Source organism: Saccopteryx bilineata, chromosome 3, assembly GCF_036850765.1.
Source record: "Saccopteryx bilineata isolate mSacBil1 chromosome 3, mSacBil1_pri_phased_curated, whole genome shotgun sequence".
In the NCBI taxonomy this organism is placed as follows: Eukaryota; Metazoa; Chordata; class Mammalia; order Chiroptera; family Emballonuridae; genus Saccopteryx; species Saccopteryx bilineata.
This window is the reverse complement of record NC_089492.1, coordinates 151711885-151738618: the sequence shown is the minus strand read 5'-3', so window position 1 is coordinate 151738618 and position 26734 is coordinate 151711885. Positions and strand designations below refer to the sequence as shown.

The 26734-nt window shown below is 38.4% G+C and overlaps 1 protein-coding gene across 1 annotated transcript in view; it reads right to left on the bottom strand.

The window, feature by feature from the left end:
• Nucleotides 1-26734, bottom strand: part of VWA3B (von Willebrand factor A domain containing 3B) — a 271732-nt gene that overhangs the window by 128964 nt on the left and 116034 nt on the right. The window contains 1 exon segment of the mRNA XM_066267787.1: nt 8513-8667. Within this exon segment, the coding sequence (XP_066123884.1) occupies nt 8513-8667 (155 nt within the window).

The following is a 26734-nucleotide window of genomic DNA, read 5'->3' as shown; positions in this document are numbered from 1 at the left end:
TGTCTGTCCCTGTCTATCTCTGCCTCTGTAAAAAAAAAAAAAAAAAAAAAAAAGAAACCCACCTCAGAACAAAATATACACACAGACTGAAAGTGAAGGGATGGAAAAAATTATTTCATGCAAATGGAAATAAAAAAAATCTGGGGTAGCAATACTTATACCTGACAAAATAACCTTTAAAACAAAGGCTATAGTAAGGGATAAAGAAGGTCACTACACAATGATAAAGGGAGCAACCCAACAGGAGGATATAACCATTGTAAATATTTATGCACCTAATATAGGAGCACCTAAATATATAAAGCAGATTTTGATGGACATAAGGGGCAAGATTGACAGCAATACTATAATAGTAGGGAATTTTAATACCCCACTAACATCAATGGATAGATCCTCCAGGCAAAAAATTAACAAAGAAACAGCAGCCTTAAATGACACACTACATCAACTGGATTTAATTGATATTTTCAAAACCTTTCACCCCAAAACAACAGAATATACATTTTTTTTTCAAGTGCTTATGGTACATTCTCTAGGAGAGACCACATGTTAGAACACAAGACAAGTCTTGATAAATTTAAGAAGACTGAAATCATATCAAGCATCTTCTCTGATCACAATGGCATGAAATTAGAAATCAACTACAATAGAGAAACTGAAAAATATTCAAACACTTAGAAGCTAAATAGCATGTTATTAAATAACAAATGGGCTAACAATGAGATCAATGAAGAAATAAAAATTTTCCTTGAAACAAATGAAAATGAACATACAAGAACTCAAAATTTTGGGGACACAGTAAAAGCAGTCTTAAGAGGGAAGTTCATAGCATTACAGGCATACCTTAAGAAGCAAGAAAAAGCTCAAATAAACAACTTAACCCTGCACCTAAAAAACTAGAAAAAGAACAACAAATAAAGCCCAGAGGAAGTAGAAGGAAGGAAATAAATGACATAGAGGCTAAAAAACAAAAATAAAACAAAACAAAAAGACAATACAAAAGATCTACGAAACCAAGAGCTGGTTCTTTGAAAACGTAAACAACGTTGATGAATCTTTAACCAAACTCATCAAGAAAAAAAAAGAGAGGATTCAAATAAATAAAATTAGAAATGAGCCTGACCAGGCAGTGGCGCAGTAGATAGAGTTTCAAACTGGGATGCAGAGGACCCAGGTTTGAAACCTTGAGGTCGCTGGCTTGAGCACAAGATCATCTGGATTGAGCATGGACTCAACAGCTTGAGCACAGTGTTGCTTGCTTGAGTGTGGGATCACAGACATGACCCCATGGTCGCTGGCTTGAGCCCAAAAGTTGCTGGCTTGAAGCTCAAGGTCACTGGTTTGAACCCAAGGTCACTGGCTTGAGCAAGGGTTAACTCACTCTGCTGTAGCCCCCCCCCCAGTCAAATCACATATGAGAAAGCAATCAATGAACAACTAAGGTGCCACAATAAAAAATTGGTGCTTCTCATCTCTCTCCCTTCCTGCCTGTCTGTCTCTATCTGTTTTTTCTCTGTCTCTCTCTGTCTCTGTCACAAAAAATAAAAATGGAGAAGTAACAACTGACACCACAGAAATATAAAAGATTGTAAGAAAATATTATGAAGATCTATATGCCAAAAGTTATACAACCTAGGCAAAATGGATAAATTCCTAGAAACATACAATTTCCCAAACTCAATCAGAAAGAATCAGAAAACCTAAACAGACCTATAACAACAAATGAAATGGTAACAGTTATCAAAAAACTCCCAGCAAACAAAAGTCCTGGACCAGATGGCTTCACATGTAAATTTTGCCAAATATTCAAAGAAGAACTAACACCTATCCTTCTCAAGCTAATTCAAAAAATTTAAGAAAAGGGAAGAATTCCAAGCTCCTTTTATGAGGCAAGCATTATTCTCATTCCAAAACCAAGTAAAGATACTACAAAGAAAGAAAACTAGAGGTCAATATCCCTGATTAACATGGATGCTAAAATTCTCAACAAAATATTAACAAACCAGATCCAGCAATACATCAAAAAGATCTTTCATTATAATCAAGTGGGTTTTAATCCGGGGAGGCAAGACTGGTACAATATTTACAAGTCAATAAATGTGATTCACCACATAAACAACAGGAAGGATAAAAATTATATGACTGTATCAACAGATACAGAAAAAGCATTTGATAAAATCCAGCATCCATTTATTTCAAAACTCTCAGCAAAGTGGGAATATAGGGAACATACCTCAACATAATAAAGGCCATCTATGACAAACCCATAGATAACATCATACTTAATAAGCAAAAATTAAAAGCAATACCCTTAAGATCAGGAACAAGGCAGGGATGCCCCTTTTAATGCTCTTATTCAACATAGTTCTGGAAGCCACAGCAATCGGACAAGAAGAAGAAATAAAAGACATCCAAATTGAAAAAGAAGAAGTAAAACTATCATTATTTACTGATGACATACCAGACAGAAAAAACCCTAAAGTCTCAGTCAGAAAACTACTAGACCTGATAAATGAATTCGGCAAGGTGGCAGGATATAAAATTAATATTCAGAAATCAATGACATTTTTTATACCAATAATAAACTGTCAGAAAGAGGAATTAAGGAAACAATTCCCTTGACTATTGCAACAACAACAAAATACCTAGGAATAGATTTAACCAAGGAAGTAAAACACATGTACTCAGAAAATTATAAGACATTGTAAAAAGAAATTAAGGAAAATACAAACAAGTGGAAGCAATACTGTATTCATGGATAGGAAGAATAAATGTCATGAAAATGTCTATCCTACCCAAAGCAATCTATAAATTCAATGCAATTCCTATTAAAATTACCAATGGCATACTTCAAAGATATAGAACAAATATTCCAAAAATTTATATGGGACCAAAAAAGAACCCAAATAGCCTCAGCAATCTTGGAAATTAAGAATAAAGTAGGAGGTATCACACTTCCTGATATTAAGTTAAAATACAAGGCCATTGTAATCAAAACAGCTTGGTGCTGGCATAAGAACAGGCATACAGATCACTGAAACAGAACAGAGAACCCAGAAATAAATGCACACCTTTATGGTCAGTTGATATTTGACGAAGCAGGTAAGAACATAAAGACAGTCTCTTTAATATATAGTGTTGAGAAAATTGGACAGGTACATGTAAAAAAAAATGAAACTAGACCACTAACTTAAACCATTCACAAAAATAAGCTCAAAATGGATAAAAGATTTAAATGTAAGTTGCAAAACCATAAACATCTTGGAAGAAAACATAGGCAGGAAACTCTCCAATATCACTTGTAGCAATATTTTTGCTGGTATGTGTCCATGGACATAGGAAATAAAGGACTGGAAATAAACTCTCCAATATCACTTGTAGCAATATTTTTGCTGGTATGTGTCCATGGACATAGGAAATAAACAAATGGGACTGTATCAAACTAAAAAGCTTTTAAACAGCAAAAGTCACCATTAACAAAATAAAAAGACAACCCACACAATGAAAGAACATATTCTTCAATACATCTGATAAGGGGTTAATAACCAAAATTTATAAAGAACTTCTAAAACTCAACACCAGGATGATAAACAATCCAATCAAAAAATGGGCAAAAGAAATGAATAGACACTTCTCCAAAGAGGACATACAGATGGCCAATAGGCAGATGAAAAAATGTTCAGTGTCACTAGTCATCAGAGAAATGCAAATTAAAACCACAATGAGATATCACCTCATACCTGTCAGAATAGTGCTCATTAACAAATCAACACACAATAAGTGCTGGCAAGGATGTAGAGAAAAGGGAACCCTCCTGCACTGCTGATGGGAATGCAGACTGATGCAGCCACTGTGGAAAACAATATAAAGATTCCTCAAAATTAAAAATGGAACTGCATTTTGACCCAGCTATCCCACTTTTAGGAATATATCCTAAGTATACCACATCACTGATTCAAAAGAAGATATGCACCCCCACGTTTATTGCAGCATTGTTTACAATAGCCAAGATCTAGAAACAGCCCAAGTGTCCATCAGTGGGCCAGTGGATTAAAAAGCTGTGGTACATATACACAATGGAATACTACTTGACCATAAAAAGAAAAGGAAATTTTACTTTTTGCAATGGCATGAATGGACCTGGAGATTATTATGCTAAGTGAAATAAGCCAGGTAGAGAAAGACAAATATCATATGATCTCACTTATATATAGAATCTAATGAACAAGGTGAACTGAGGAATGGAATAGAGGCAGAGACAGAGTCACAAGGAGCAGAGGGACAGCTGTCAGAGGGAAGGGGGATGAGGGGACAGGATCAGAGAAGGTAAAGGGATTAGTAAAATTATATGTACATAACACATAGATACAGATAACAGGACAGCAAATCCCAGAGGAAAGTGGGGAGGAAGTTAGGGGGAGGGGGACAAAGGGGATATAATGGGGGTATGTGGTTGGAGGTGAGGGTGTTGTATTGAGTAGGACACTTGAATCCATGTTAACACAATAAATTAAAATTAAATAAATAAATAAATAATTTACCCAAATTCAACAGAAAAAAGAACAAAGAAGTAAAACAATTACAAATGACATGATACTCTAAAAATCCCACCAAAAAAACGCTAGAACTAATAAACAAATTCAGTAAAGTAGCAGGATACCAAATAAATATCCAGAAAACCGTTGCATTTTTATACCACAATGATCTATCAGAAAGGACCGAGAAAAGAATACCGCTCACAATTGCTTCAAAAGGAATAAAATACCTAGGAGTAAATATAACCAAGGATGTTAAAGATCTGTACTCAGAAAGTTCTAAGATACTGAATAAAGAAATTGAAGAAGATACAAACAAGTGGAAGTATATACTGTGTTCATGGATAGAAAGAAACCATTAAAATGCCTATACTATCCAAAGTAATCTGTAGAGTCAATGCAATTTCTATCAAGATATCATTGGTGTATTTCATGGAACTAGAACAAATAACCACAAAAGACCCCAAATAGCCACCCACAGCAATCTTGAGAAAGAAGAACAAAGTTGGAGGAATCATGCTACTTGATATCAGACTATACTACAAGGCCATAATAACCAAAACAGCACAGTATTGTCATAAAAACAATATATATAAATCAATGGGACAGAATAGAGAGCCCAGAAATCAACCCACACCTATATGGTCAATTAATATTTGACAAAAGAGGCAAGTTCATACAATGGGGTAAAGATAGTCTAATCAATAAATGGTGTTGGGAAAATTGACAGATAATGAAAAAATAAAATAAAACTAGACCATCTTCTTGTACTATACACAAGAATAAACTTAAAATGGAGCCTGACCAGGCGGTGGCACAGTGGATAGAGTGTCGAACTGGGATGCCGAGGACCCAGGTTCGATACCCCGAGGTTGCCAGCTTGAGTGCGGGCTTACCTGGTTTGAGCAAAAGCTCACCAGCTTCAACCCAAGGTCACTGGCTCGAGCAAGAGATTACTCGGTCTGCTGAAGACCTGCGGTCAAGGCACATATGAGAAAGCAATCAATGAACAACTAAGGTGTCACAACGAAAAACTAATGATTGATGCTTCTCATCTCTCTCTGTTCCTGTCTGTCTGTCCCTATCTATCCCTCTCTCTGACTCTCTCTTGGTCTCTGTAATAAAAAAAATGAATTAAAGACTTAAATATTAGACACAAAACTATAAAGATCCTAGAAGATAACATAGGCAGTGAAATCTTAGACATTCCTCATAGTGTTATTTTTTTTTCCAGCTATATCTCCTAAGCCAAGGAAATGAGAGAAAATAAATAAATAAATGGGACTTCACCAAACAAAAATTTTTTTGCATGGCCAAGGAAACTATCAAAAAAATGAAAACCCAACCCACTGAATGAAAGAAAATATTTGCCAACACATCTGAAAAGGAATTAATATCCAAAATATATAAAGAACTTATAACTTGGTGAACATATTAAGGACTATGCTGTTTTGGTTATTATGGCCTTGTATACTGTGCTGTTTTGGTTATTATGGCCTTGTAGTATAGTCTGATATCAAGTAGAATGATTCCTTGGTGAACACTACTCTTTTATGGATTCTTGCTATATTGGCCAAGAGTTTGCTTAAAGGCTTTAATCATTGTAAAAAAAAATAATAATAGAAGACTGGATAAAGAAGATGTGGCATATATACACCATGGTATACTATTCAGCCATAAGAAATGATGACATCGGATCATTTACAACAAAATGGTGGGATCTTGATAACATTATGCGGAGTGAAATAAGTAAATCAGAAAAAAAAAACAAGAAAAAAAAAGAACTTATAAAACTCAACACCAAAAAGACAAACAATCCAATTAAAAAATGGACAAAGGACCTGAATAGATACTTTTCTAAAGAGGACATACAGATGGCCAATAGACATATGAAAAGATGCTCAATGACACTAATCATCAAAGAAATGCAAATTAAAACCATGATGAGATATCATCTCACACCTGTTAGAATGGCTATCATCAATAAATCAACAAACAACAAATGCTGGCCAAAATGTGGAAAAAAGAGGACCCTTGTTCACTGTTGGTGTGAATGCAGACTGGTGTAGCCACTATGAAAAACACCATGGAGTTCTTTAAAAAAATTAAAAATGGAACTGCCTTTTGACCCAGTGATCCCACTTCTAGGAATATATCTTAGGAATCCTGAAACATGAATTCAAAATAATATATATGCAACCCCATGTTCAATGCAGCATTATTTACAATAGCCAAAATCTGGAAACAACCCAGGTGCCCATCTGTAGATGAGTGAATTAAAAAGCAATGGTACATTTACACAAGGGAACACTACTTGGGCATAAAAAAGAAGGAAATCTTACTTTTTGCAACAGCATGGATGGACCTAATATCATTACACTAAGTGAAGTAAGCCAGTGAGAAAAAGACAAATACCATATGATTTTACTCATATGTGGAATCTAATGAATAAAATGAACTAACAAGCAAAATAGAGACAGACTCATAGAGAGCAGGTTGACAGCTATTCAGGGGATACTGGGTGAGGGGGGTGAGGAATTGAGAAAAAAGAACATAAAAACAAACAAAGATGGCCCTGGCCGGTTGGCTCAGCAGTAGAGCGTCGGCCTGGCGTGTGGGGGACCTGGGTTCGATTCCCAGCCAGGGCACATAGGAGAGGTGCCCATTTGCTTCTCCACCCCCCCTCCTTCCTCTCTGTCTCTCTCTTCCCCTCCCGCAGCTGAGGCTCCATTGGAGCAAAGATGGCCCGGGCGCTGGGGATGGCTCCTTGGCCTCTGCCCCAGGCGCTAGAGTGGCTCTGGTCACGGCAGAGCGACACCCCGGAGGGGCAGAGCATCGCCCCCTGGTGGGCAGAGCGTCGCCCCTGGTGGGCGTGCCGGGTGGATCCTGGTCGGGCGCATGTGGGAGTCTGTCTGACTGTCTCTCCCCGTTTCCAGCTTCAGAAAAATACAAACAAACAAACAAACAAAGAAAAATCTCATAGACACAGACAGCAGTGTGGTGATAGCTGGGGGTGGTGATGGAGTAGAGTACAAGGGCGATAAATGGTGATGGATGAAGACTTGAATAGGAGGCGGTGAACACATAGTAAGTGTAGAGATGTGTTGCAGAATTGGGCACCTAAAACCTGTATAATTAAGTTAACTAGTGTCACCCCAATAAAATTCAATAAAACAAAAACTCTGGACTCACTGTTGGTGGCACAGTGGATAATAGACATGTTATGCTGAGGTCCAGGTTTAAAACCTCAAGGTCACCCAAACCATGGGCTCATCTGGCTTGAGTGTAGGCTCACCAGCTTGAGCATAGGATCACTAGCTTGAGCAAGGGATCATTGACATGACTTCATAGTTGCTGGCTTGAGCCCAAAGGTCACTGGCTTGAAACCCAAGGTCGCTGGCTTAAACAAGGGGTCACTCACTTGAGCAAGGGGTCACTGGCTTGTCTTGGACCTCCCTGTCAAGGCACATATGAGAAGCACATAATGAACAACTAGAGTGACACAACTACATGTTGATGCTTTTCATCTCTCTCCCTTCCTGTCTGTCTTTCTCTCTCTCTCTCTCATTTGCAAAAAATAAAAATAAAAAAAGAAAGACTCTGAATCCAAACATCACCCTTTTGTTATTAACAACAAGGCCACCAGCAAATCATCAGATGGCAACCTTGACTTGACATGTTAACTGGCCATTTCTCTTGGTTAAGCTTTTACAAAGAGGTCAAGACAATTTGAATTTCAAGAACCAGGGGTCTCCAAACTTTTTACACAGGGGGCCAGTTCACTGTCCCTCAAACCACTGGAGGGCCGCCACATACAGTGCTCTTCTCAATGACCACCAATGAAAGAGGTGCAAGTGCAGCGGGGGGTGGGGGGGGTGGGCGGGGTGGATAAATGGCCTCAGGGGGCAGCATGTGGCCTGTGGGTTGTAGTTTGTGGACGCCTGGTAGACCTTTCATCCGCCTGTAAATACACCAACCTCCTCTGGATCTGGGCCAGGACTGCATGGACTCTCTCACTGTACCACATGCACTTCTCCTTGGTAATGCTGACATGCACCAAGCTCCCATCCTTCCATGGAGCATGGACAAATCTGCTACAGTATTTTGCATGGACTGTCTTCTTATTGGTTTCCTAAGGAAAAGACAAAGGACAAAAGACAATCAGAAACCATTCCAAGAAGAAAAGTCTCCAGACAGCAGCTCCACCTCTGCCTTATTTCTATAGCTTTTAGCACTCACTCCCAAGGTAAAATCATTCAACTGTTGGTTCAATCAAACATGCACTGGGACCTGCTCTTTGTGGAGGCCTCTGCTAGGTGAAGGATGGTCAGAAAAATGTCTGCGATCCCACCTGTGTCCCAGAGAAGCTAATGTTTCCAGCAGGAGAACACCTACAGCAGTGGTTCTCAAAGATTTCTAGGTGCACCCTATAGTATTCCAGAGAAATATGTGGCTGTTGAGGATCAAAAAACCAACAGGGTTTTTGGAGGTTAGATTTTTGGGGGACAGAGGTGTGGAGAATTGGCTGTAGCTGACAGTCTGCCCAACCCCCCACCTCACTTGCCTGATTAGGTTGCAAAAGGCTGTTAAGCTGTGGTGCTGGATTGTTTACACTAGCCCCATGTTCCTGGAAAGAACAGAGGCAAGTTTCTTCTATCCTTTGTTTGGTGTAAAGTTAAGATGCTATGTATGGTGGGGGTTTTCTGTATTCAACACAATTAAGACTAAAAAGAGATGAATTCTTCAATGTATTGACGAGGAAATGAGAGTTTGCCTTTCAAATATATGCCCAAACACTGAAGAAATCACTAGGACACATCAGGCTCATGTTTCTCATAAACACAAGAATGAAAAAACTTAACACACTTGTGCTGGGACCTGCCGAATTTACTAAATCTTACTAAAAATGTATCCATATATATAAAAAGATAACTTTTTTCTCAGTTTTGTATTTTTTAACCCCTCTTTTTTACAAATTCTAAAAAGCATAACTCAAAAATGTAACATAAAAATGTTTTTTAATGTCAGAATAAATTTAATTTTGTCATATTTATTTCATTTAATTACCATAAAAACACTCTTGGACTTTATATTTTTTTCTTTAATATTTGACTTAATTATTATAACATATTTCTCAGAAATTTGTATATAGTGCATCTACAATTATTTGTAGGATTTTAAATGCACCTGACTTCAAAAAGTTTGAGAACCACTGACCTAGAGAGTAAGTGCAGAGAGAGAAGAGGTCTGAAGACTGCATGCACCTTGAAGCCCTTCAGCCTTTACTGTTTGGGAAGAAGTAACTAAGAAGGCTGAGAAAAAAGAGCAGTGAGGCAGAAGGAAAAACAAGACAGTGTATTTTCTGCAAGTACAATAATTTCAGGGAAGTAACCAGACTATTCAAATGTTGCCAGCAGGCCACCCAAGAAGAAATTAGAGCAGAGCACACAGACACTGATGCTGGGAGATTTGCAACAAAAAGGTAGGTGGTCATGGATGTTCACTTCAGTGTTCAGTGAAATGGGAACAAGGTCACCTGCTGAGAACAAGCACGGAGGATAAGACGCTGGAGTTTGAGCAAGAATAAGGTAAACACATCTTGCAGAATGAGAGTCTGAGTGGATTGGGAAAGGAGATTGGGATCCACCTGAAGTCACAGACCAGAATTTAAGGTAAAAGTAGAATTCATGGCTGTGTGTTTTTCTCCAGTGCCATCCACTGCAGTCATCTGCACAGATATAAGGCAGAAAGTTTGTTTTAACCATGGTTGAGATTTTGCTAGGGAGGGTAATAATGTAAGAAAGAAAAAGTAGTTGAGGATGTGTGAGCAGGACTAAAGGATAGAGAGAACAATGAAAATATGTTAGGAACAACAAATTGTACATCCAGGTGAGGTTGAAAGATTGATGTAATTAGGGCAGCAGAGGAAATGACCTAAAAAAATGATCAGATAGTAGGACCTTTGGCATTGACTGTGTGGGTTATGATTACACAGCTATTTATAATGACAAGGTCCAAGGTCAAGGGTATGTCTATGATAGGAGTGGTATACATGGAGTGGAAGAGAAAGTTGTAGGTCAGAGGAACGAAAGGTCAGGGTATGGAAAGGGTCATCTACATGGTATTGACATCATTAAAAATTGAAACAGTGAAAGTCAGTGACAGCAAACCAGAAGCTTACTCTACAAGGATTGGTGGAGGTGACCTGGGGCTTAATAGATGAAAGACACAGAAGGTGTAGTGGGTGATATTCTGGTGACATGGAAAGAAGGCAGAATGATCAAGAAGCAGCAAAGATGAGCAAAGAGGCCACCACCCTCCTCCAGGCCCACAGGAGAAGGGGAGAGAAATCAGGATCCGCAAGAGAAAACCCAGACAAGCAAGGGAAGGGAATATCTCAGAACACTTGAGGCTCTAGGGAGTTTGCTAATGACTTCTAGATTCAGAGGGCACAGTGGAGGAATTCTAGGAGGCAGGGAGAAATGGAGGAGGTTTAGAGAAGAAAGGTCAGAATCAAACATGAATGAGATTCAGGGGTCCAGTGGTGACTAATGCAAACAGGGTTGGAGGGCATGATGGGATCAGCCCTGATGTTTCCAAGGCAGGCAGTGAAGGGAGCCACATCTCCACCATAGTGCAAGATGGAAGGAGAAAGATGTGCTCTCATGCTCACCATGTTCCTGGGGATGGCAGAGAAGAGTTTTCTCCCTACTCTCAATCCCATTACATGGCAGCTGCCAACTGTGCCTTACACACTCCCAAATAGAAACACACCAGACCATAAGCTATGTGAATATAGGTGTGAGACAATAAACAGAGTGTCAGAATGTATTAATAAAAAGCACAGTGAAAGAGCCAAGCAAACCTGAGTTCAAACCCTGCCTCCTAAGTTGCCTAACCTTTCAGAGGCCCTGTGATTTTGTTTAATCATGTGTGGTATGAGCACAAATACTCACCTTATATATAAAGCACATAGGCATTCTATAAGTGCTCATTTCTGACTCACCATGTTTTTGATAATGAGAAGAAGGCAGGTAACATCTACAGGGCATCTCCTAAATGCCAGGCACTGTGCTCAGACATGCATTTTTAATTTGGACTTTACACTACTTACACTATAGATGTGGAGAGCGAGACTCAAACAGATTCAATTTTTCGCTCAATATCTCATACTTAATAACTGGTAGAAATAACCTTCACACCCAGGTCTTCTCAGTCCAAGTCTGGTACACTTTCCACCAAACCACACTGCTCAGTTGATAGGGCTCAATAAATATTTGTTAGAGAAATAAATGGGGAGACTAGAATGGGTTTCTGAACATCAGGGATGTCTTTGTACACAGCAGAATTATCAACCATGAATGTGACATAATTTCAGGGATACTCTGAAAAGTCATGTTACTAGACTTTGCCTGAAATTTTCTAATTAGAAATGCATTTTCATCTCTAACTCCCAACTGCTCATTTATTTCAAAAATGCTATACAGCAAGGCCTATTTAGTCAATGAGTTTCTTAGGTCAGTACCCACAAACTGCATTTTATAGTTAAAAGTTTAGGGGGCCCTACTCAGTGGGAGTCTGGGAGGAGCTAAATAATCTACCTATTTCACAGCCTCAGTTTCTCTCTACTTCATATGCACCACAATTATAGGCATAAACCCAGTTTCGAATATGTAGCCCCAAATACTGAAAGGAAAACTGTCCTTTTATCATCAATATTTGTGAAAGAAGAAATCTGCCGTATACTTCTCAGCTTTTATTAAATTATTATTTGTTAGCACAAGAAATTTGAGGTAAGATTCCCCATTTATAAGCTAAATTATTCAAACATTCCCTATAAAATCTCATGTAAAAGTTGAAGGAAGAACAAGGAGAGAGGCCTGAATGTCCCACCACACTGCCAGGAGGCTGCAGAAGACTATGTGCAAATGGGCAACGATTAACATTTTTAAATATCCAGAGCCTAAGGTATTTTTAAAAATGAATATTTAGTTATGCTTGATTTCCTGAACTAACAACATTACTGAATAATGTTTCCAAATCAGAAAGCTGGGTTGGGGAGGTAACAAACGAGAGTTTGCTGCCACACAGCAGCTACTCCTCATCCAGCCTCTATGCCAGAAAACAAGTCTTGAGTCAATTCTGTACCTTTCTTCTAATTCAGTTTTTATATTTTCCTCCTTATAGTACATTGTCAACACGCAACAGGAAGAGGGCAAACATACAACATCGCATGGCTAATGCAGCCCTGAAAGAAAGAGTTCTTGAGTGTCATCACCTCCAAACTGACAGCTCAGTGATGATCTTTTTTTATATATATAAATAAATTCTTATTTTAATGGGGTGACATCAATAAATCAGGGTACATATATTCAAAGAAAACATGTCCAGGTTATCTTGTCATTCAATTCAGATGCATACCCATCATCCAAAGTCAGATTGTCCTCCATCACCTTCTATCTAGTTTTCTTTGTACCCATCTCTTTCCCCCTCCCCCTCTCCCTCCTTCCCTCCCCCCACCCCCCGTAACCACCACACTCCTGTCCATGTGTCTTAGTCTCGCTTTTATGTCCCACCAATGTATGGAATCCTGCAGTTCTTGTTTTTTTCTGATTTACTTATTTCACTCCATATAATGTTATCAAGGTCCCACCATTTTGTTGAAAGTGATCCGATGTCATCATTTCTTATGGCTGAATAGTATACCATGGTATATATGTGCCACATATTCTTTATCTAGTCTTCTTTTTCTTTTTTACAGTGATTAAAGCCTTTAAGCAAACTTTTGGCCAATAAAGCAAGAATCATAAAAGAGTAATGTCCTTAACATGTTCACCAGGTCCAAGTTGGCCCCAACACATGCCAAATCCTTGAAGAATGCAACCCAACCCCAGTTCAGTCTGTTAGGAGCTGTCACAAGGAGCAGGAGTCCAGGAAAAGTCCACCTCCAGGAAAAGTCCACATGGCACTGGAATTGTCACAATTCTATACTTTGCAGCTCATGTCCAAGTCCCAGTGACCACTGCTTCTAGCTGGTAATGATTCAGGTAGACTGGAAAAGCCATCTGCAGCATATGTGGATATGGAGCTTCTGTTCTCCTCTGCCTGGAGAGATGAGACCAGGTTGCTTTTCCCTGGAGCTCTGCGGCTGTGGCTTGGTAAAGAGAACCTTGGAATCCACTAAGCTGGTTAGCAAAGGTATATTCATAATAGAAGTTGGCAAAAAGGGGAAAGAGAGCTCTAAATTAGGAGTAAGTCCCAGCCTGAAATATGAGTGGGGCATTGAGGTAGGAGGAATAAAGAAGACACTATATATTAAACAAAGCAGCAGAAAATAGGACTATCAACACCCACAACAGAGATCTTCGAGGGAAGAATAAAAAATCTGACTATTCAGGCAAGACATAGTTAAGTGGCCCTTGTGCAAATGAGATCAGTTTACCTGCTTCTTGGAAGAAATACCCTAGGCTCATCAACAGTGTCATAGATGGGGCCGACGGCCCTGGGCACCGTTCGCCTTCCGAGGCAAACCCAAGCATTCTGGGCAAGGTTAGGTCATAGGTGGCTGGAACAGGGCTGGAAGAGACTGAACACTCCCTTAAAGGAGCGAGGGGGAAGCCTACCTTCCAGTGCCCCTGTTTCCTCACAGCAGAGGCATGTAAGTCTGACAGGCTTTAGCTCAATGACCTTCCTTTCCACTATTGAAGCCGAACCCAGATGGCATCCTATGAGACCCCTTTGCGGGGTTGGAGCCTTTAAGGGTGTATCCTAAAAGCTGGTAGTTCCCCTGATCTCTATTGGGCTTTTTCTGCCTTGAGATATCTTAAAAGCCATTCTCAGAAGATCTCGCTGAGGGGTTTGAGGATCCCCATCCGCCTATATAAATATTTTCCATATATCTGGAGCTATTTGGAAAAAGACAAAACAGTGTTATTAGCTGGATCAAATAAAGAAGGTAGTACTTTGCAGGAGAAAAAGATTTGGCATCATTCAAAAGAAATTTAAATTTTTATTTATTTATTTATTTATTTTTTATTTTTTTAAATTAAATTTAATGCATTGACATTGATAAATCAGGGTACATATGTTGAGAGAAAAATATCTCTAGATTATTTTGACATTTGATTGTGCTGTATACCCCTCCCCCAAAGTTAAATTGTCTTCTGTCACCTTCTATCTGGTTTTCTCTGTGCCCCTCCCCTCCCCTAACCTCTCTCTCCTTCTTCACCCACTCCCCCCTCCCCCAACCTCCCGCCCCTGTTGCCATCACATTCTTGTTCATGTCTCTGAGTCTCATTTTTATGTCCCATCTATGTATGGATTCATCTTAGTTTTTTTTTCTGATTTACTTATTTCACTCCGTATAATGTTGTCAAGGTCCATCCATATTATTGTAAATGATCCGATGTCATCATTTCTTATGGCTGAGTAGTATTCCATAGTATATATGTACCAAAGCTTTTTAATCCACTCATCCTCTGACGGACACTTGGGCTGTTTCCAGATCTTCACTATTGTGAACAATGCTGCCACAAACATGCGGGTGCATTTCTCCTTTTCGAGCCGTTCTATGGTGTCCTTGGGGTATATTCCAAAAAGTGGGATAGCTGGGTCAAAAGGCAGTTCGATTTTCAGTTTTTTGAGGAATCTCCATACTGTTTTCCACAGTGGCTGCACCAGTCTGCATTCCCACCAGCAGTACAGGAGGGTTCCCTTGTCTCCACATCCTCGCCAGCACTTGTTCTGTGTTGTTTTGTTGATAAGCGCCATTCTGACTGGTGTGAGGTGATATCTCATTGTGGTTTTAATTTGCATTTCTCTAATGATTAGTGATGTTGAGCATTTTTTCATATGCCTATTGGCCATCTGTATGTCCTCTTTGGAGAAGTGTCTATTCATCTCTTTTGCCCATTTTTTGATTGGGTTGTTTGTCTTCCTGGTGTTGAGTTTTACAAGTTCTCTATAAATTTTGGTTATTAACCCCTTATCAGACGTATTGTCAAATATGTTCTCCCATTGTGTAGTTTGTCTTTTTATTCTGTTCTTGTTGTCTTTAGCTGTGCAAAAGCTTTATAGTTTGATATAGTCCCATTTGTTTCTCCTGTCTTTTATTTCACTTCCCCGTGGAGATAAATCAGCAAATATATTGCTCCGAGAGATGTCCGAGAGCTTACTGCCTATGTTTTCTTCTAAGATGCTTATGGTTTCACGGCCTACATTTAAGTCTTTTATCCATTTTGAGTTTATTTTTGTGAGTGGTGTAAGCTGGTGATCTAGTTTCATTTTTTTACAGGTAGCTGTCCAATTTTCCCAACACCATTTGTTAAAGAGGCTGTCTTTACTCCATTGAATTTCCTTACCTCCTTTGCCAAATATCAGTTGTCCATAGAGTTGTGGGTTTATTTCTGGGTTCTCTGTTCTGTTCCATTGATCTATATGCCTGTTCTTATGCCAGTACCAGGCTGTTTTGAGTACAATGGCCTTGTAGTATAACTTGATATCAGGAAGTGTGATACCTCCCACTTTATTCTTCTTTTTTAAGATTGCTGAGGCTATTCGTGTCCTCTTTTGGTTCCATATAAATTTTTGGAATATGTGTTCTATATCTTTGAAGTATGTCATTGGTATTTTAATTGGTATTGCATTGAATTTATAGATTGCTTTGGGTAATATAGACATTTTAATGATATTTATTCTTCCTAACCATGAGCACGGTATATGCTTCCACATGTTTGTATCTTCCTTGATTTCTTTTATCAATGCTTTGTAATTTTCCGAGTACAAGTCTTTAGTCCCCTTGGTTAAGTTTACTCCTAGGTACTTTATTTTTTTGGTTGTAATTGTGAAGGGGATTGTTTCCTTAATTTCTCTTTCTGACTGTTCATTGTTGGTGTATAAAAATGCTTCTGATTTCTGAGTATTGATTTTATTTCCTGCCACTTTGCTGAATTTATTTATCAGGTCCAGTAGTTTTTTGACTGAGACTTTAGGGTTTTCGATATACAATATCATATCATCTGCAAATAATGATAGTTTTACTTCTTCTTTTCCAACTTGAATGCCTTTTATTTCTTCTTCTTGTCTGATTGCTGTGGCTAGGACTTCCAGGACTATGTTAAATAAGAGTGGTGAAAGGGGGCACCCCTGCCTTGTTCCTGATCTTAAGGGTATTGCTTTTAATTTTTTCCCATTGAGTATGATGTTGGCTGTGGGTTTCTCATAGATGGCTTTTATCATGTTGAGGTATGTTCCCTGTATTCCCACTTTGCTGAGAGTTTTTATAATGAATGGGTGCTGGATTTTATCAAATGTTTTTTCTGCATCTATTGAAATTATCATATGGTTTTTCTCCTTCTTTTTGTTTATGTGATGAATCACATTGATTGATTTATGAATATTGTACCAGCCTTGCCTCCACAGAATAAATCCCACTTGATCATGGTGTATGATTTTTTCCATATATTGTTGGATCTGGTTTGCTAATATTTTGTTGAGGATTTTAGCATCTATATTCATCAGAGATATTGGCCTATAATTTTCTTTCTTTGTGTTGTCTTTGCCTGGTTTTGGAATCAGAATTATGCTCGCCTCATAAAAGGAGCTTGGAAGTCTTCCTTCCTCTTGAATTATTTGAAATAGTTTGAGAAGGATAGGAGTTAGTTCTTCTTTGAATATTTGGTAGAATTCCGTTGTGAAGCCATCGGGCCCTGGACTTTTTTTTGTTGGGAGTTTTTTGATCACTGTTTCGATCTCATTTGGTGTAATCGGTCTGTTTAGGTTTTCTGATTCTTCCAGATTGATTTTTGGAAGATTGTATGTTTCAAGGAATTTGTCCATTTCATCTAGGTTGTCTAGTTTTTTGGCATACAGTTCTTCATAGTATTTTCTTACAATATTTTGTATTTCTGTTGTGTCAGTGGTTATTTCTCCTCTCTCATTTCTAATTTTATTTATTTGAGTCCTCTCTCTCTTTTTCTTGGTGAGTCTACTTAAAGGTTCATCAATCTTGTTTACCTTTTCAAAGAACCAGCTCCTAGTTTCATTGATCCTCTGTATTGTTTCTTTAGCCTCTATGTCATTTATTTCTGCTCTGATCTTTATTATTTCCTTCCTTCTACTACATTTGGGCTTTACTTGCTGTTCTTTTTCTAATTCTTTTAGATGCAGGGTTAAGTTGTTTATTTGAGCTTTTTCTAGCTTCTGAAAGTGTGCCTGTAGTGCTATGAACTTCCCTCTCAGCACTGCTTTCGCTGTGTCCCATAAATTTTGAGTTGTTTTATGCTCATTGTCATTCGTTTCTAGGAATTTTTTATTTCTTCTTTGATCTCATTCTTAATCCATTCGTTATTTAACACCCTGCTATTTAGTTTCCATGTGTTTGAGAATTTTTGAGCTTTTCTGCTGTGATTCATTTCTAGTTTCATGCTGTTGTGATCGGAGACAGTGCTTGATATGATTTCAGTCTTCTTAAATTTCTTGAGAGCACTTTTGTGCCCTAACATGTGATCTATCCTAGAGAATGTACCATGAGCACTTGAAAAGAATGTATATTCTGCTGCTTTAGGGTAAAAGGATCTGAAGATATCTATTAAATCGAGTTGATCTAGTGTTTCCAATAAGTCTGCTGTTTCTTTGTTAATTTTCTTTCTTGAGGATCTATCTAGTGATGTTAGTGGGGTATTGAAATCCCCTACTATTATAATATTGCTGTTGATCTCGCCCTTTAAATCCATCAAAGTCTGTTTTATATATTTGGGTGCTCCTATATTAGGTGCATAGATATTTATAATAGTTATATCTTCCTGTTGTATTACTCCCTTTATAATTATGTAGTGGCCTTTTTTATCTCTTACTATATCTTTTGTTTTAAAGTCCAATTTGTTTGATATAAGTATTGCTACCCTAGCTTTTTTTTTCATTTCCGTTTGCATGAAATGTTTTTTCCATCCTTTTACCTTTAATCTATGTGTGTCTTTTGTTCTAAGGTGTGTCTCTTGTAGACAACATATGTATGGGTCCTGTTTTCTTATCCACGCAGCTACCCTATGTCTTTTGATTGGATCATTTAATCCATTTACATTTAAGGTTATTATTGATATGTAGTTGTTTATTGCCATTTTCTTCTTTAAAGGTGTATTCCTTTTTTTGCTATATTCTTTTCCAACTTTAATCTGTTTACAACAGGCCCCTTAACATTTCTTGCAGCGTTGGTTTGGTTGTAATGAATTCCTTGAGTTGTTTTTTGTCTGGGAAGCTTTTTATTTCTCCTTCGATTTTAAACAATAGCCTTGCTGGATAAAGTAGTCTTGATTGTAGGTTCTTGTTCTGCATTACTTTGAATATTTCTTGCCATTCCCTTCTGGCCTCAAGTGTTTCTGTTGAGAAGTCATGTCATCCTTATGGGGGCTCCTTTGTAGGTGATAACTTTTTTTTCTCTTGCAGCTTTTAATATTTTCTCTTTATCGCTTAGCTTTGGTATTTTAATTATGATGTGTCTTGGTGTAGGTTTCTTTGGGTTTCTCTTTAATGGAGTTCTCTGTGCTTCTTGGACTTGTGAGAGTTTCTCTTGCATTAATTTAGGGAAGTTTTCAGCTATGATATGATTGAACAAAGTCTCTATCCCTTGTTCTTTTTCTTCTTCTTCAGAAACCCCTATGATGTGGATGTTATTTCTCTTCATGTTGTCACAGAGCTCTCTTAGTGTTTCCTCTGACTTTTTGAGTCTTTTTCTTTTCTTCTCTGCTTTCATGCCTTCATTCCAGTTGTCCTCCAACTCGCTGATTCGATCCTCAGCTGTATGCATCCTGTTTTTAATTCCTTCCATTGTGGTCTTCATTTCTGATATTGTATTTGTCATCTCTGACTGATTCTTTTTTAATATTTCAATATCCTTTTTTATACTTGCTATTTCTTTATTTAGGTTTTCAAACTGCCCCTCCATTGTTGTTCTAAGATCCCTAAGCATCCTTACAATCATTATTTTGAACTCCGCATCTGGAAGTTTGATTATTTCCATATCATTCAGCTCATCTCTCAAAGGTGTCTCTTGTGGTTTCATTTGGGTTGCACTCCTTTGTTTTCTTATCATGGTGTTTTATTTGTAGAGTTGGTTGAGTCTAGGCTTGGTATTGTCTGCCTCCAGTTTTCAGTTGTGTTATTTCCAGGTCTTCTTGGGTTGGTATCGGCTATTATTTGTAATCCACTTTCGGATTTGGGCAGCTTTGAAGTCTTGATTTGTTTGTTTTCTTAACAGGTGATAGTCTTGTTAACTGAACTCAGCAGGGGGCTTCCTTGAAACTGTAACCAGGAATGCTGTGGGTGTAACCTGAGACGCTGAAGGTCTCTTCCACCAACTAATCTCACTGGGGGCAGGGTTTTTTCTCAGCTTCAGTAGGGGGAGGTGTATCTCAGATCTCCATGGAGACCTGAGTTACTGCCCCTCCTCCCCACTTCTTGTTTTCAGCTGTGTCTTGTTGTGCTGATTGGAGCTGGATAGATGTCCAGAGATCTCTGATCCGGAAGCAATTCAGCTCTGTTTTGTGAAAGGTTCAGTCCCTCTCCCAGCTATGGGCGCCTCCAGCACGAATGAGTCAGCTTTTTTATTTCGTTGCTTGCATACCTTAGCCCCTCACAGTCTGTCCCTCTCCTTGTCCTTTCCACTTGGGAGATAAGCTGGTCTTTTCAACCCACCTTGCTCTCTGGTCGCCAGGTAAGTGGCTGTGAGCAGTAGTTTCTGCTCTTTTTCCTCTGTGAAATCCTCTCTGGGCTCTCAGCCTCACCCCCCTCCTTCCGTTCCTGTAAGCAAAGGAGATTCAGGCACTCCTTACCAGGATTATTGTGGCTTCCTCTTTTCTCCTTGGTTTTTGAGAGCTGTTCTTGCAGTTCAGTGTTGGTTTTTCATGCTGATTTTTCCTAAGTTGATTTGTATTCCAGTTTGGTGTTGAGAGCTGGGCGTTTGTGCATCCGCCTACTCCGCTGCCATCTTCAAAAGCCCGAAATTTAAATTTTTTTTAAGTAAAAAGCATGATATGGTAGACCTGTAGGAGTTCCAGGATATGACTCCCCCCTTTTAAATTTTTTTAAATTGACCTTAAAATATTTGCTGGGTACACTTTAATAATACCTTAACTTTAAAGATTGTCAGAATGACAAAATACAGTAAATGCTTTTGCTCCATAGGCAGGAGCATTTTCAGTTTAACCAGTTTAGAAAATCCAATAATAGAAAAATGCATACAGACAATGAGCTATATAACATGTTTAGAAGCCTTTCCTGACAGAGGTTACTATAAAGCCAGAATATGTATCCACTGTAACATGGACATAGGACTGTTTGCCAAATGAAGGTATATGAGTAACCTCCATTTGCCAAAGTTGTCCTGGTAGGGGTCCTTGAGGGTTAACTCCAAATGAAGGGGAAGATTGTAGTATAGAACCCCTTAGATAGGATTTCCCAATCTGCCATGCTGCTTCCCGAGAAAGTTGAAACTGTTTACACAGGGCTGCAGTGTTCTGGTGATGAATAGTATGAGACTGAATGGCTCGATCTGTCATGGTTGCTCCAAATAATTTTCTTTTGGGTAGCTTGATCAACAAGGGCATTCCTAGGCTGTGGCCAGTTGGCTCAGTGGTAGAGTGTTGGCCTGGTGTGCAGGATTCCCGGGTTCGATTCCTGGCCAGAGCACACAGAAGAAGTGCCCATCTGCCTCTCCACCCCTCCCCTCTCCTTCCTCTCTGTCTCTCGCTTCCTCTCCCGCAGCCAAGGCTCAACCGGAACAAAGCCCGCCCAGGCGCTAAGGATGGCCCTGTGGCCTCTGCCTCAGGCACTAGAATGGCCCTGGTTGCAACAGAGCAACACCCCAGATGGGAAGAGCATCCCCCCATGGTAGGCGTCCTGGGTGGATCCCGGTTGGGCGCATGAGGGAGTCTGTCTGACTGCCTCCCCGTTTCCAACTACAGAAAAATACAAAAAAAAAAAAAAAAGAAAAAGAAAGAAAAAAAAGAAAAAAAAGGGCATTCCCTTGTGCTAAAGCTCCAGGGTACATGGAGCGAGCTCGAGTATGTCCTATGAAACATGGAGCTCTATATTGACATACAAGTCTTTGAAGAAGGAGGAAGTGCTGAAATAGTTCATCAGCATTTGTCCCTAAGATAGCAGTCTTTATAGTGGAAACACCATAAGTAAATATTTGCTGTCTGTATATAGATTAAAGGGGGAATAGGGCAAATGCTGAAAAGCCATGATAATGGCATATAATTTTAGACTTTGAGCTGATTTTAATTTGACAGTTTCAGTATAAAGTTGTCCATTGATTTGCAAGAGCGATTTGCCATTTAGTGGAAGTTTCCCAGAGCCATTGTTGTTGATCCTTTGAAAAAAGGAACAACAATAATTTTGAGGCTCAAAACCTATAAGCTGTAAGGGTTGCCTATGCCCCTTGATAATCCAGGAGGCAACAAGATCAAAATATGGAAGTGTATTCCATGGGCTATTAGATGGTTCAATGTGCCCAAGCTGTACCTGCTATTGTACCAATTGAACAGCTGCCCTAAGTTTCTCCTGAGAAAGGGGCCATTGGTCTACCCATACAGGATTATCTGATTTCCAAGTAATTGGGTCTGCACAATGCATTATTGGGGTAGCAGGAGCTACCAAGGCTCCTATGCTAAAATTTGATATCCTAATCCACACCTTCTGGTATTGGGTGCCACTTCTATGGGGGTGAGAATTCCTCGCTGTCCTTTCCCTAGTCCCTTGGTGGGCAAAAATCCCTGATCAAGCATCTGAGTACTGACTAAACCATTAGGACTGACAAGCAATGCTCCCATATTTTTCAAAACATCTCTACCCCACAAATTACCTGGCCATCCAGGGAGCACATAAGGTTTAAAAAAATCCAGAATGACCTTCGTAATCTTCCCAATGTAGAAAACTAGAACTTTGTTGAGGAGATTTACTCTGCCCTATACCTTGTAATTCTGTGGCAGCTGCATGAGTGGGCCAGGAAGGAGGCCAATGTAGCTTAGCAATAACAGATACATCAGCTCCAGTATCTAAAAGTCCTTTAAATATATGCCATTATATTGTTAGTTCCATTTCAGGGCATTCCTGACATATTTTTTTTTAAATCCAGTTGGCAAAATCAGAGGAGCCAAATCACCAATTTGCTTGGAGCCCCTTTTGCAGGATATGGCCTGAGAAGCAGAAATGGTATCCTTATACTAACTATTCTTCTAACTGCCTGAATTAGCCATGAGACACATTCTTTTCTTTTCTTTTCTTTTCTTTGATTAATTTTAATGGGTGAAATTGATAAAATTGTCTTCCGTCACCTTCTAACTGGTTTTCTTTGTGCCCCTTCCCCTCCCCTCCACCCTGTAACCCAACATAGTTGTCCAAATCTCTGAGTCTCATTTATATGTCGCAACTATGTATGGAATCATATAGTTCTTAGTTTTTTCTGATTTATTTATTTCGCTCAGTATACTGTTATCAAGGTCCATCCATGTTGTTGTAAATGATCCGATGTCATCATTTCTTATGGGTGAGTAGTATTCCATAGTATATATATACCAAAACTTTTTAATCCACTTGTCCTCTGACAGACATTTGGGCTGTTTCCAGATCTTTCCTATTGTGAACAATACTGCCATAAACATAGTGGTGCATTTCTTCTTTTCAAACACTGCTATGGTGTTCTTGGGGTATATTCTTTCTTTTTTAATTTTATTTTTTTAATGGGGTGACATCAATAAATCAGGATACATATATTCAAAGATAACAAGTCCAGGTTATCTTGTCGTTCAATTATGTTGCATACCCATCACCCAAAGTCAGATTGTCCTCTGTCACCTTCTATCTTATTTTCTTTGTGCCCCTCCCCCTCCCCTTTCCCTCTCCCATTCCCCCCCCCCCCCGTAACCACCACACTCTTATCAATGTCTCTTAGTTTCACTTTTATGTCCCACCTACGTATGGAATAATGCAGTTCCTGGTTTTTTCTGATTTACTTATTTCGCTTCGTATCATGTTATCAAGATCTCACCATTTTGCTGTAAATGTTCCGATGTCATCATTTCTTATGGCTGAGTAGTATTCCATAGTGTATATATGCCACATCTTCTTTATCCAGTCATCTATTGACGGGCTTTTTGGTTGTTTCCATGTCCTGGCCACTGTGAACAATGCTGCAATAAACATGGGGCTACATGTGTCTTTACGTATCAATGCTTCTGAGTTTTTGGGGTATATACCCAGTAGAGGGATTGCTGGGTCATAAGGTAGTTCTATTTTCAGTTTTTTGAGGAACCACCATATTTTCTTCCATAATGGTTGTACTACTTTACATTCCCACCAACAGTGTATGAGGGTTCCTTTTTCTCCACAGCCTCTCCAACATTTGCTATTACCTGTCTTGCTAATAATAGCTAATCGAACAGGTGTGAGGTGGTATCTCATTGCAGTTTTGATTTGCATTTCTCTAATAGCTAAAGAAGATGAGCATCTTTTCATATATCTGTTGGCCATTTGGATTTCTTCCTGGGAGAAGTGTCTGTTCTCTTCCCATTTTTTTACTGGATTGGATGTTTGTTTGTTGTTGAGTTTTATGAGTTCTTTTTATATTTTGGATATTAGGCCCTTATCTGAGCTGTTGTTTGAAAATATCATTTCCCATTTAGTTGGCTTTCTGTTTATTTTGCTATCAGTTTCTCTTGCTGAGCAAAAACTTCTTAGTCTGATGTAGTCCCATTCATTAATTTTTGCCTTCACTTCTTGCCTGTGGAGTCAAATTCATAAAATGCTCTTTAAAACCCAGGTACATGAGTTGAGTACCTATGTCTTCTTCTATGTACTTAATTGTTTCAGGTCTTATGTTTAGATCTTTGATCCATTTTGAGTTAATTTTTGTACAGGGGGAGAGACTGTAGTCCAGTTTCATTCTTTTGCATGTGGCTTTCCAGTTTTCCCAGCACCATTTATTGAAGAGGCTTTCTTTTCTCCATTGTGTGTTGTTGGCCCCTTTATCAAAAATTATTTGACTATATATATGTGGTTTTATTTCGGGACTTTCTATTCTGTTCCATTGGTCTGAGTGTCTATTTTTCTGCCAATACCATGCAGTTTTGATAGTCTTGGCCCTATAATATAGTTTGAAGTCAGGTATTGTAATGCCCCCAGCTTCATTCTTTTTCGTTAGGATTGCTTTGGCTATTCGGGGTTTTATATAGTTCCATATAAATCTGATAATTTTTTGCTCTATTTCTTTAAAAAACGTCATTGGAAGTTTGATGGGAATTGCATTAAGTTTGTATATTGCTTTGGGTAATATAGCCATCTTGATTATATTTATTCTTCCTAGCCAAGAACAAGGTATATTCTTCCATCTCATTATATCTTTTTTGATTTCTCTTAACAATGGTTTATAGTTTTCATTATATAAGCCCTTTACATTCTTTGTTATGTTTATTCCTAAGTATTTTATTTTTTTTGTTGCAATCGAGAAGGGGATTATTCTTTTGAGTTCGTTCTCAATTGTTTCATTGTTGGCATATAGAAAGGCGATTGAATTCTGTATGTTAACTTTGTATCCTGCGACCTTACTATATTGGCTTATTGTTTCTAGTAGTCTTTTTGTGGATTCTTTGGGGTTTTCGATGTATAGGATCATATCATCTGCAAAAAGTGATACCTTTACTTCTTCTTTTCCGATATGGATGCCTTTTATTTCTTTGTCTTGTCTGATTGCTCTGGCTAGAACCTCTAGTACCACATTAAATAAGAGTGGAGAGAGTGGACAACCCTGTCTTGTTCCTGATTTAAGGGGGAAAGCCTTCAGTTTAGTGCCATTTAATATGATGTTAGCTGATGGTTTATCATACATGGCCTTTATCATGTTGAGATATTTTCCTTCTATACCCATTTTGTTGAGAGTCTTAAACATAAAATTCTGTTGTATTTTATCAAAAGCCTTTTCTGCGTCTATTGATAAGATCATGTGGTTTTTGTTCTTTGTTTTGTTGATATGGTGTATTACGTTAACCGTTTTACGTATGTTCAACCATTCTTGAGATTCTGGGATGAATCCCACTTGATCATGATGTATTATTTTGTAATATGTTGTTGTATTCGATTTGCTATTATTTTGTTTAGTATTTTAGCATCTGTATTCATTAGAGATATTGGTCTGTAGTTTTCTTTTTTTGTGCCATCCTTGCCTGGTTTTGGTATGAGGGTTGTGTTGGCCTCATAAAATGTGTTCGGAAGTATTGCTTCTTCTTCAATTTTTTGGAAGACTTTGAGTAGAATAGGAACCAAGTCTTCTTTGAATGTTTCATAAAATTCGCTGGTGTAGCCGTCAGGGCCTGGACTTTGATTTTTGGGGAGGTTTTTAATGGTTTTTTCTATTTCTTCTCTACTGATAGGTCTGTTTAGGCTTTCTACTTCTTCTTGACTCAGTCTAAGAAGGTTGTATTGTTCTAGGAATTTATCTATTTCTTCTAGGTTGTTGAATTTAGTGGCATAAAGTTTTTCATAGTATTCTACAATAATTCTTTGTATATCTACAGTGTCCGTGGTGATTTCTCCTCTTTCATTTTGGATTTTGTTTATATGAGTTCTTTCTCTTTTTTCCTTGGTAAATCTTGCCAAGGGTTTGTCAATTTTGTTGATCTTTTCAAAGAACCAGCTCCTTGTTCTATTAATTTTTTCTATACTTTTTCTGTTCTCTAATTCATTTATTTCTGCTCTGATTTTTATTATCTCCTTTCTTCGGCTGGTTTTGGGCTGTCTTTGTTCTTCTTTTTCTAGTTCCTTAAGGTGGGAAGTTAAGTGGTTCACTTGGGCTCTCTCTTGTTTGTTCATGTATGCCTGAAGTGATATGACCTTCCCTCTTATTACTGCTTTTGCTGCATCCCATAGATTCTGATATGTCGTATTGTCATTTTCATTAGTCTGTATATATCTTTTGATCTCTGCACTTATTTCTTCTTTGACCCATTCATTTTTTAAAAGTATGTTGTTTAGTTTCCACATTTTTGTGGGATTTTTTTTCTCTTTTTTGCAGTTGAATTCTAGTTTCAAGGCTTTATGATCAGAAAATATGCTTGGCACAACTTCAATTTTTCTGAATTTGCTGATGTTGTGTTTGTGGCCCAACATATGGTCAATTCTTGAGAATGATCCATGTACACTGGAGAAAA